The following is a 12692-nucleotide window of genomic DNA, read 5'->3' as shown; positions in this document are numbered from 1 at the left end:
GTGACTTGGAGAGAGAAGAGGGGTCCAATGGGCGGGGGAGGGTGGGGGGGGGGGGGGGGGGTAGCTTTTCATGACAAAAAACATGGGCGCATCAGATTTGGACTAGGAGCGTGCCCAAGGGGCGTGGTAGCGGGGTGTGGCTTCCTCTGACTATAAAAAGCCCACTACACAGACGTGACTGACTATTTATTTTCCGGGCAACGCCGGGTAATTCTGCTTGTATTAGACAAATATAACTTGTCAAAAAGTAGGGAAAGTTGAATGCACATCATGTGTATAATTTATTGATTTGATTTTGAATATCGCAGTGCCTTTTTCTGCAGATAATGGACACAAAAGCTCGGGGCAGCCTCGTTCCCATCCCGTCCTGGCTGGAGACCCAGGGCTTGATGGAGGAGTCTCTCCAAGCCGCAGTTACTGGTATGGGGGTCGAGATCTTCGGAGCGCTCTGTGCCCGAGCTGAGCCCGCTCAGGCAAGGCTTCGACTCTGCTCTTTGGTCACAGAAAAGTTCACCTCCAATATGTATGTTGATCTCTGCCGTTTCATGGAGAGCTGCCGTGCAGGGCAAAGGGCTGAACGGCCGGCTGTGCCCAGTTGTTCAAAGGATGCCGATGAGACGAGAGGACATGCTGGAGTCCTGCGGAATAATTTGAAAGAAAAGTATTCTATTGTTCCTGAAGAGGAGGCAAAGCACCTGAAAAATGGTGGGTTGCATGGACTGCAGGCCGTTCACGATGAACTTGATTTTGTACTTTTATTATCTGAGTACCAACCCCCTGGGTGTGTCGAGTTTGTGCATTACTTGCTGAATACAATAATAGTCTGTCTTTTGCAAGAAGACTATAGATGCTTGCGTGGTGTGTGCTTAAAAGGTTCTAGAAGGTCTAAAGGGTATGTTCCATTGGTAGTTAGCATCTAAGGGGTCGTAAGGGTCTAATCTCTCAAGCAAGTAGGAAGGGTCTAAAAAGGTCCAATTGGTGTAAAGCCCTAAATGGTTAAGGGTCCATGCTGTCTAATCTGTCTAAATGGGGTTAAGGTCTAAGGGGTCCAAAGGAATTTAAGGGGTGTAAAGGCCTTCGAGGTTTTTGGGGTCTAAAGGGGTATATAGGGTCTAATGGGTGAAGGGATCTAAAGGTGTCTGAAGAAGTGTTGAAAAAGGTCTTGAGGATCTTGGGGTCTTGAGGTTCTTAAGGGTCTTGTGGGGTTTTGGGGTCTTATGTTTCTTGGGGTGTTAAGGGTCTTATGGGTCTTGGGATCTTATGGATAATTTGGGTCTTTGGGGTCTAATGGGTGAAAAGGATCTTTTGGTCTTAGGGGTGTATGGGATCTTAAAGAGGCTTAGGGGTCTTTGAGGTCTTAAAGGGTCTTTGGGGGTCGAAAGGGTCTTTTGGGTCTAAAGAGTCTTTGGGGTTTAAAGAGTCTTTTGGGTCCTATAGGTCTGAAGGGTATATGGGGTTTTAAAGGGTTGTTGACATCTTATAGGGTCTTAAAGGGTCCTTGAGGTCTAAAGGTCTTTCAGATCTTTCAGAATCATTGGAATCTCCCGCAATGAAGCTAACTCCGAGGGCCTTTCACTCACTCACCACAGGCAGGTTGGTGGCCTTTCTGTCTTCTACCGACTCTTATCTGGCCTAGCTCCCCCAGCTCTATCTGTGCTCTGTCCCCCAAATATTCCTACAGGTCGCACAATATCTTCCAGCAACCTTCTTATGGTTAAACTGCCAAAATCAAGACTCTCTGCTGACCTTCACTCCTTCATTCCTCTTTTCTCCTGCCTCTGGAACAAACTCCCTCACTCTCTTCAATCCCACTCCTCCCTCCAGGTCTTTAAAACAGCTGTTCACCACCATCTCTTATCTTCCCCCATTCAAAACCTTGATCTTTTCTACCCCTGTTAATTCAACCCAGATCCACTTTTTTTTTTTGGAAATACCGACTGTTTTCTTTCCTGGAAATTCCAGCAGTGTCCATGTGTTTTATACTTCCCCCCCCCCCCCCGCCTTCCCATGCCTCCTCCTCACAAGCCCTCTCCCTCCCACGGATCTTCCGTCGTCCCTGTTCTCTGCTGTTGTACTTGTGTGCTTTCCTCTCTCTCCCCATCTTGTCTCCCGCTCCCTTTTTTGTATGTTTTGTGTGTCCGTTTTTTTATTTTGGGGGATCGATGTTAGCTCTTACACGAGCCTCGATCTTGTATACAAAAAAATATAAAAATAATAATAAAGGGCCTTTGGGGTCTAAAGGGTTTTAATGGTCTAAAGGGTTTTGACGGTCTAAAGGGTTTTGATGGTCTCGAGGGTCTTTGAGCTCTTAAGGGTCTTTGAGCTCTTAAGGGTCTTTGAGCTCTTCAGGGTATTTGAGCTCTTAAGGGTCTTTGAGCTCTTCAGGGTCTTTGAGCTCTTAAGGGTCTTTGAGCTCTTAAGGGTATTTGAGCTCTTAGGGGTCTTAAAGGTCTTTGAGGTCTAAAATATCTTTAGGGTCTAAATTGAAGAGTCTCAAAGGGTTTTAGGTGTCTTAGGAGTCTTAAGGGTCCTTGGGCTCTTAAAAGTCTTGTTCTAAGGGTCTTACGTGTCTAAAAGGTTGAAATGGTCTTCGGGGTCTTTGAGGTCTTAAAGGGTGTAATGGGCCTTTGGACTCTTCGAGGTCTTAAAGGGCCTTCAGAGTCTTTGGGTTTTAAAAGTCTTTGGGCTCTGAGGAGTCTTAGGGGTCATATGGGTCTTTGTGATCTTAAGGGTCTTTGTGGTCGAAAGGGTCTTGCTGGTCTAAAGGGTCTTCAACAGTCTAACTAATGGATGTCATGGTTTAAAAGGTACATTCCAATACTGTAGAGGTATTTCCCACTTGAGGTGCAGTCGTATAACTTTTCTGGGATGTACGGACGGACGGATGGATGGATAGACATCCTGCTTTATTATATAGAGATACAAGTCTGGCACCCGTGGGAAACCCACTGGCAGTGACGTGTGTGACATTTGGACAATTGAGTTAGATGATGCACATTCAGTTTTACAGAAATGATGTAATTGCTGGCAACTCCACAGATCCAGAAATGATGTAATCAACACAATTCATTTACTTCACCTAATATGTGAATACATGTCCATGAATACGGGAAATACAGTTTGTAATGTCTTGAGTTTGTAATATACGTAATTTAAAATCTGACTTCGAGAACTCAAATCCTCCCTCCTCCCTCCCCTCCTCCCCCATCATCACACACACTGCACATGGGAGAGGGGGAGAGGATCGCGCACAGGAGAGATGGGGAGAGGATCACATCCAAGGGAGATAGGAGAGGATCGCATACTGGGGAGAGGATCACACACAGGAGATGGGGGAGAAGATCGCACACAGGAGAAATGGAGAGACGATTGCACACAGGGGAGATGGGGAGAGGATCGATCATGTAAGGGGGTAGGGGGCAAGGAAGGAGAGGATCACACATGGGAGAGATGGGAGGAGGATCGCACACAGGGGAGATGAGGAGAGGATCGCGCGCAGGGCGGACGAGGGAGGGGATCGCACGCAGGGGAGAGGAGGGAGGGGATCACACACAGGGGAGAGGAGGGAGGGGATCGCACACGGGGAGAGGAGGGAGGGGATCACACGCAGGAGAGAGGAGGGAGGGGATCACACACAGGGGAGAGGAGGGCGGGGATCACACACAGGGGAGAGTAGGGAGGGGATCACACACTGGGGAGAGGATCACACACAGGGGAGAGGAGGGAGGGGACCGCAATCGGGGGAGAAGAGAGGATCACACATAGGGGAGAGGAGAATAATTGTCCCCCGTCGCACCGCGGAGCGAAAGGGGGACTATGGTTCTCCCCTCCGTGCGTGCATGCGTCCGCCCGTACGTGGCGTACATGCGTGCGTGCGTGCATAAGCGAAGGACCGAATTCTAATTTGGTGTGTGGGTGCAACCCACGTCAAAATCCAAGATGGCCGACACCATTTATGTCTGAACCTTGTGAGTGGAATATCTTTAAAAATAAGCGAAGTACCAACTTCTAATCTGGTGTGTGGGTGTATCTTGGCATAAGGAAGAACCCTATTGAAAATTGGGTCGCCACGTCAAAATCCAAGATGGCCGCCACCATATATATGTCTGAAACTTGTGAGCGAAATATCTTGAAAAATAAACGAAGTACCAACTTCTAATCTGCTGTGTGGGTGTATCTACGCATAAGGGAGAATGCTATTGAAAATTGGGTCGCCCCGTCAAAATCCAAGATGGCCACCTTGCATCTTCCACTTTGTCAACTCACATCACTTCACCGATGGGGGACCTAGGCATAACGCTTGTTAATATTGAATAAGGGAAGAGAATGGTTTCCGAAGTTTGGGGGGTAACCCCCTTACCACTCCCCCTCTCCCTTGAAAGCCCCTATGAAGTGATTGTGTGGGCCACTGTCTTCTGTTCATGTGCAAAGTTTCAAAACAATCAGTTGGATGATAAGGGAAGAGTAGTAGAAATGGCAAAGTTAATGGACGGACGACCGGACAGACAGATGTCCGGACATCACGACTAATTTTATAAGATGATCTCTTCAAGAATCAAGATGAGATTACCTAAAAATGAACCCCTATGTCCTTATTCTCAAGACCACGTGGGGTAAAGTGTTCTATGAACTGTAGTTTTATTCCTTTTTATTTTCTCCTTTTTATTTTAATTGTCGATACTCTGCAAGATTTCGGAAAGTCAATCGTCTTCATCGTTGAAAGTTGCCGACGTTATCCCGATTTGCAAGAAGGTGCCTGGAGATGACATTTGGGATGACATTTATTAGTGTCTCGGATTAAAGAGACAATTAAGGTTTTGACCCAATTTCTAGGCTGTCTGCGATCAATGTGCTTGTTGAGATGCGTGTATAGTCTTTCCAATGCAACAGGGCCTGATAAATGACTTCTCTTCTTTTCTTTTTTTGTGAACGATCTTCACAGGCTTGCATGAAAAGCTCAGCAGGAAGTTCCCGTGCACTTCATTGGCATTCAGCTTTCCAACCAAGACCGCTTTGAAGAGGCACAGGAACGGACATCGAGCAGCTGCCACCATTAAAAAGTACAAATGCAGAGATTGCTATTACAGCACGCGTTATAAAGGCATCTTTGCGAGACACACTCGGATCCATGCAAAAAGGAAGCGGTACACCTGCGGTGTGTGCGCTGAAAAGTTCATTCAGCCATGGCGCTACAATCGACACGTGCGAATTCACAATGGGGGTCGACTGTACACTTGTCCGTTGTGCAAGAAGAAGAGTTTCTATCGGTCGTCGCTGTTTTGGGAACACGTGCAATCGCACTTCTTGAAAGGGCATCAATACCGTTGCGAAGTTTGTTCGAGGACGTTCTTGTCTCGAGCTTCCACATTGTACCATAAGCACACTCATTCTGTTGTGTGTAGGCCACATACATGCCACATTTGTGGCAGAGGATTCAGCCTGTATGCAAACGTAAAGAGGCACATGTTTATTCACACAGGGGAGCGTCCATACAAGTGTGCCATATGTGGCAAAGCATTCATACAGTTGGTGCACTGCAAGCGACACATGCGAACACACAAATGAGCATCCATGCGGTCATGATGTTGGTACCTTGACGCTGTCTTGTCCGTTAGCCTGAAAAGTCACATTCACATCCACATTTAGGGACAACAAAGAGAAAGTCTCTTCAACTCTGAAGAAGTGCCACATGCAAAAAAAAACAGGCACTGCAGTGGATGGGAATGCTGATTGAGGAGAGGAACGATTGAGTGAATGAAGAGGAAGAGGAGCAGCACAAACTGATTGAAGAGCAGGCCGACTGAATCGGGAAGAGCGTTGCAATTTGGGTGAGGAGAACAACCTCCGCACTCAGGTAATGCCACCGAGAACGTCCCTCTGGAGCAAAATCGACATTGTTCGCCATCCCGATATACGTCCATGCACCAATGGGAACAGACCCAAAAGGCAAATTGCAATTGAGAAAGGAAATGGGCCAATAAAAACAATTGGAGAAATTGAAGTGCCAAACTGAGAGAATCCATAGAGATTATTTATTTATTTAATAGAATCGAAGAGTTTGATTGTTTTCAGTCCTCGGTTCAGTCCATTGCCCATGGTAATGCAGCCAGGCCCATTTGTTGCACTTCATGCCATCCTGGATCCATTGGATTTCAATCCTACATTTTTCCCAATGACGCCTACTCTGCTCGACTTGGTCACGTCCCACTTCCCCTTCAACTTTTAAAAATTTCTTTATTTACAGGCTTACGGAGGATCTGCAACACAAAATGGATTGCTCTCAGCTTTACACACCACCTGAGAAGGGGAAAATGGAAGAGACAGAAAGGTTCGGAGGACCGATTGTTCCGGATCAATTTGAGTGATGAAAGATGTGACATTTGCATACGCGAGGTAGCAGGATCACGACACGTTGAGGAAATGATGATTTTTGTTGAAATTACCGGGATGAAATGTAATTTAGATGAAGAAGGAAGGGCGGGGCACGATGACATAGGAAGAGGATGTGTTGCAGTCAGGAGAGTAATCGGCAAACCAGGAGTGAATTTCACAAGTTGGTCTCGTTTGCTGAGCTCAATCTTGTTTCTGCAACGACAAGTTTGTCGGAGGGTGCTTCATTTGGCCTCATCACGAGGCAGATGCTTCAATGCTCATCTCGTTTTGGTAAAATTCCTTTTTCATGCACGAAGAATAAATAAAATGATTGTTTCTTTCATCGAATCAAAGTATTTTTCCTCCACCACCAAAGGTGGACGGAAGTTATGTTTTCATCCCTGTTTGTTTGTTACCTGCGAAAATCTGTTTATGGTTGGTCATGTGCGTTATTAGTCAGGGAATATTATCAGAAATCTGGGAAATCTGGGAACAAATTCCTTACCAAGAAATTTCTTCACCAATGTGTTTGTAAGGGTGTCCACTAACACATTTCAAAAAGTTTAAATTCAAGTCCCCTAGGGGAACCCGTGACAGGGGTCAACAGCGGTCAATTACCTTTTTTAAGATCAAATGTTTCTTATATTTACATTCTGGGTCACAGTATCCGACAGGAAGCATCAAAATTATTCAAAGTAGGCTCATTTTAAAGCTAAGAACATATCTGACATGGTGATACCTAAAACAAATCAATATGTTAAAAGGTTTACACAATTTTGAGCAAAAAATAATAATTTTTTGTCATTTTTTGGGTAAAAATTAACTTTTCTGGTCTACAATTCGTCTTCTAGGTAGATACCCCTTCGTTTCATTTTTCTGAAAGTTTCCAGCAAACTGCCCAAGATATGCAGCCTTAATGTATGAAAAGTAAAACATTCTGGTATTTATAAAATTGAAACTGAAAGGTCACTGACCTTTATTGTTTTCCCTTATTGTAACATAAATTGTAATAACCGTTACTGGGAATCCGGAATCGGTTTACCATCGGTTCGTCCGCTTTTGTGTAAGGGTTTAAATCGATACTGCTCCACAATGTCAAATACCTCAGGAGTCGAGGTCTGAGTCTTCTCCAGACTCTACATCATCAGGGATACAGTTCATACATGTAATGCCTGTACAACTTCCGCATGCTGAGATACACTTGACACCATTCTTCTTGCAGTTGCACCGCCGGTTGCTGCAATCTCCAGCACAATTGCAGGTCGTGAACCAGAGCAGCTCCTCAGGAGCCATGGGGTCTACTGTTGGAACTGGCTCATAACCACGAACCCCTACCGTCCATCCATAGTCACTGGGGTCCAAAGACATGCTCTGCAGCAGCATCCAGTCCCGGGTTTGGAGATAGGCACGGAGAGAATGCTGTGCAGCTGCACCCTCTGTTGGAGGTAGAGTCTCTGGTTTGATCAGCCCGGCCGCCGTCTTCCGCGAGAACATGTTGTGTCGAATTGCACCCAAAGTAGTACCTGGTTCATGGTAAATGTGCTGGAAAATCGCAATACCAGCCCCGATCACCACGTCCTTAGTAGCCCGTACGTCAAGGAAGATGTCCATATGTTCATCAATGTCCCCTGCACAAAACCTGTCGAATCGAGGCGTTTTCCCATGGCCCCCGATTGCAGAAACCGTATCACAACCGGTGAAGGCGTGAGTAAAGAGCAGGTACCGCCTCTGTCTTTCAGAGAGAGCTTCTCGGATCCTCCTGACATCGTAAGAGCCCTTCGATGTGGTTAAGAAGAGTGGCTGGTTGGTGCTTGAGCTATGGTGTACCAGCATTATCAGCACGTCCGCGTCTTCCGCCCGCACCTGAAAATAGAATAAGATATGAGCAAAGCGTCTTGAATTTTGCAAACACGGTGAACTTAACAATTGAAAAGTTATTTAACTGTGCTACTCTTCTTTTCTGAGGTTAAATGCACTTTCATAACAATGTGGCACATCAAAATACAATTGACGTTTCAAAAATGACGATCATGTGTTTACTGATGCCCAGTGCAGCACAACATTTGCATTTGCCAAATTAAAAAAACAAAAACATTGCCTCTTCTTTTTTTATTTAACTCAGTTTATTAGTTTTATATGTGCCAATGTCAAGGTTTTTTTGTTTTGTTTTATCAACACAGAAACAAATCAAAAGTAATCGTAGTTGATGTCCCGGAGAGAGGAGTGGCTTGTCTTGTGTCACGGAGGAGGAGAGCTCAGCGATGGGAAGAAACGTGATGGCGTTTATCCCTGTCTGTTTCCTGTTTGTGAATGGAAGAATCTTCACTTCAGCTGCCTTCAGGATCTTAGCCTTGTCGAGTGCCTTCAACTTCACCCTGTTGACACCTGCTGTCGTTCGATCATCTGCAGAAGGTGGCGCCGGAGAGGTGACTTTAATCAAACCCATTGAATGAAAGGGAGTGTTCCCGTAAATAGAAGCAATGTTCAAATCTATATTGTCTCCAACAAATTGAGTGATTGCACAGATTGAGCTTGTATCCCCAACCTCCATGGAGACCACCTGATCGTCACTTTGTATTTCACTTTCACCGGCTGTCACAGCAAATGATACATCCTCAAGTGCAATGTCGACCTCTACCTCATCATCTATCTGATCATCAGTTTCTTCAATAATGGTACCAAGAGCGCCAGAAGCATCAGAGATGCCAACTCCATTCGTGTCATTGAGGAAGCAGTATTTGTAACTTTGTGTCTCTGTGTAAGACTCAGTGTACCCCAACCGGTGTGACTTGTTGAGCATCCACTTTGACCCAAATCTATGGTCCAGTTGTATGGCAAGCCCTATCTGGTATGGCAATACCCCTGACCGAGGCCGATAGGCCTTTATGAAGTTCTGTCCCCAAATGGCTACTCTTTCGTCTGTCTTCACTATCGGTCTCAAGAACATCTGAAGGCTCTCAGGAACAAGTGCCAGCTGAGTAGGGATATCGGTCATACTGTGTGCAGTGGGATATAACTTTGGGTGTAGATCAATAGTGGCGATGTCGTTGCAAATGAACTTTAGTGCAGTCTTTATGATCTGAGTCTTCTCATCTCCTAACTGAACATTAACATGATGCTCTCGCAGAATGTTGCTGGTCTTATCTTTCAAACAGAGCACATCTGCCCTCCTCTCCTGTGACGCGAAATACAGTGTGTCATGGTATTTCTCTTGGAGCTTCTTCTTTAGCCACTTCTTCGAATATGCGAGGCTCTGATCTGGTGACTGATCAAACTGCTGCAGCTTTCTGTGGACTTGGTCAAGTGTCATCACCCCGTGCTCGAGTTCAGAGTCTAACCATTCGCAGAGCTCATAGAAAGCCGCTCGCTCCTCATCCGCTTTCCTTCCTACCTGAGGATAAAAGATTGTTATAATTAATAACTTTCAAGTACCAGAGTTTGATAATATGCCTCAACTTTGAATGATTGAATTTGAATTCGCCTCAGAGTAAGAATCATACTTTTAGATCACTTACATCTTTAGTCTTGGAGTAGTGACCACCTGTCTCGAATAGAACTTTGCAGCGCAAATGATACAGGGTTTCCTCTGCTACGAAGTCGTTGATCCCTTCCAGGCGGCCAGTGACTTCAGTGCCACAATCGTCCTTGCGACCCTGTGCTGTCTTCAGCAAGCTTGTCTTCAGTCCATCCACGGTCAAATTGTCAGGAACTCGGTATCTCTTTCGAGCAGTCTCTGTAAGGAAGTGGAGAGTGGCTCAATACCAGTTCATGCGATCCCATCCCATGCAAAATGTGAATACTTCTAATAATAACTGTATTGATTCGTCACTACCCATCACTACCTATCACATACCCATCACATAACTACCCATCACTACCCATCACATACAATGTCATCAGTTAAACCGACTTATGCTTATTACTCTGCATAAAATTGTTACACCCTTCAATCTAACCTGGATGATTTGGGAAGAGATGAGCGGGCTGGTTGCAAAGAATGCATACATTTTTGTACAGAAGCTGAACGGAACGTGGACTCGTAGAACTGCATGCAGTAGATGCACTGAACCCAGAGAAAATGCGTCGTCTCTTCATCTGTGCTGACTCTTTCTCCTTCCCTGCTGCCCCTGCAATAAATCAAATGTGAATTATTTTAGAAGTTTGTTCACATGAAATATCACCAGTATTTAAACAATAATGTTCAGGTCAGTAAATAATTATTCCCTGCCTAGTAAAACAGGTCGCACTTACGAGTTGACTTCATGGTGACCTTGACAGACATGTTGTACAAATCACGTTTACACTCGAAGTGGTATCTCAGTCTTCCGACATTCCATGCCTCCTTCATGCGCTCCAAAATTGTAGCATTTCCAACCGCTTCTGCATATGCCAACAGAGTAGGGTAGCCTTTAGGAGTTGCCTGTGCGAGCTTCTGAGCTGGCGTCTCCGGGCCTTCACAGATGAAGCAATTGAGCGGAGGTGCAGGAATAATGTCTACGTCCGTACTGCTAGCCTGTACTGCCCTACAAAGGAAAAAGCTAGGGTTAAAAAATTAGGGTAACAAAAGAAAAATACCTGTAACGGTTATTACAATTTATGTTACAATAAGGGAAAACAATAAAGGTCAGTGACCTTTCATAGTTTCAATTTTATAAATACCAGAATGTTTTACTTATAATACATTAAGGCTGCATATCTTGGGCAGTTTGCTGGAAACTTTCAGAAAAATGAAACGAAGGGGTATCTACCCAGAAAACGAATTGTAGACCAGAAAAGTTAATTTTTACCCCAAAAATGACAATTTTTTTTTTTTTTTTGCTCAAAATTGTGTAAACTTTTTAACATATTGATTTGTTTTAGGTATCACCATGTCAGATATGTTCTTAGCTTTAAAATGAGCCTACTTTGAATAATTTTGATGCTTCCTGTCGGATACTGTGACCCAGAATGTAAATATAAGAAACATTTGATCTTAAAAAAGGTAATTGACCGCTGTTGACCCCTGTCACGGGTTCCCCTAGGGGACTTGAATTTAAACTTTTTGAAATGTGTTAGTGGATACCGTGACAAACACATTGGTGAAGAAATTTCTTGGTAAGGAATTTGTTCCCAGATTTTTGCAATATTCCCTGATTATATTCTTTGTTACCCTCACCAGAGGGTATTTCATTTGAGTCCTTTTGTTTGTTTGTCCGCACAGAATAAATATGATTTTCTCTGCAAACGTTGGTCCGATTGATAGGAAAGTTTCACCATCGGTGCAACTCCACCTGTAAAAATTTTTTACGGAGTAGCCCATAGCGTAAAGCCGTCGAGAACTGTTTGTCTGTCCGTATGCATGTATGTCCCCTCAAACGTACGTATACCAATCGGAGCTGATGATCTAGTCACATGACAGGGTGATGTGATTACATCTGATGTCATTACGGCGGTATGGTGGCTGCCTCTCAACACACCGCCATTTTGATTTATATGCCGTTCATGCCGAACAGATCGTTGAACCTGTCATATATTACAGTCGCCATGCTCTACCTTTACGTTTTTCACTCAGTGTGAAACACAAACAAACCGATTGTTAAAATGATCATAAAATATCAAAAGCATCGGCGTTACGTCTCTTCCAACCAAACGGTCCGTACCCACTCTTGTGGGGTATATAGATTGCAGTAGATCTTCCCTCAGTTCTGTAAGTAAAACTTACTTCACCGATGTCTGGATTCCTCCAAATTTCTTTGTTTAATGTTAAAAACAGCATTAGCGACTGTTTAAAAAGCTAATCATGTGTGTTTGTGGTTTATCATATTTTACAAGCCTGGCTATGCCGCTGTTAGCCTTTTGGTCTTGTTTAACAATAATTATGATGTAATAGGTCACTTGATTATGGGCACCATCTTGGAAAAACCAAAAAACTTTGCACCTCTATCAACGAAAGCGCTGAATAGAAAAAATTGAGACATGGCTCATTGTAAAGAACTCTCAATTGGGAATATCATAATGATGTCGTAGGTGCCTCCATTATGACGTCATAATTCGACAAGTACAAAACTTCATCCGATCAACATGAAATTTCTTGAGCATCATCTATGGATAAATTGGTGGAGAAAAAAAAAAGGATGACGTCATCAGTCACGTCTTTCGGCCGCCATATTAATTTTAACACAAAAGCCTTTAAAAACCACTAAAAACACTTTCTGGTGAGGGTCTGCAATCTCTGATTGTTCTTTCTAGTTTGTGTTTGTTTATGTCAATCACCTACAGGTCACATTTTTACTCAGATCTTCACGAAACTTCACCACCTGGTAGAGTTGGACATTAACAAG

The 12692-nt window shown here is 44.3% G+C and overlaps 1 protein-coding gene across 2 annotated transcripts in view; it reads left to right on the top strand.

The window, feature by feature from the left end:
* LOC137417071 (uncharacterized) overlaps positions 1-6717 on the top strand; it is a 59588-nt gene extending 52871 nt beyond the window's left edge. Inside the window, exons 1-2 of one of the 2 annotated variants that reach the window (XM_078770437.1) lie at positions 330-705; positions 4943-6717. In XM_078770437.1, coding sequence (XP_078626563.1) covers positions 390-705; positions 4943-5565 — 939 coding nt within the window. In that variant the 5' untranslated portion in view covers positions 330-389 and the 3' untranslated portion in view covers positions 5566-6717. Of the gene's footprint in view, positions 1-329; positions 706-4942 lie in introns of those variants that run through there. The other variant, XM_078770436.1, reaches the window with a different exon arrangement.
* The last annotated feature ends 5975 nt before the right edge of the window (positions 6718-12692 follow it).

The sequence above is a fragment of the Myxine glutinosa genome, chromosome 1 (assembly GCF_964187855.1).
Source record: "Myxine glutinosa chromosome 1, kmMyxGlut1.1, whole genome shotgun sequence".
In the NCBI taxonomy this organism is placed as follows: Eukaryota; Metazoa; Chordata; class Myxini; order Myxiniformes; family Myxinidae; genus Myxine; species Myxine glutinosa.
This window is presented reverse-complemented; position numbering and strand designations above follow the sequence as displayed.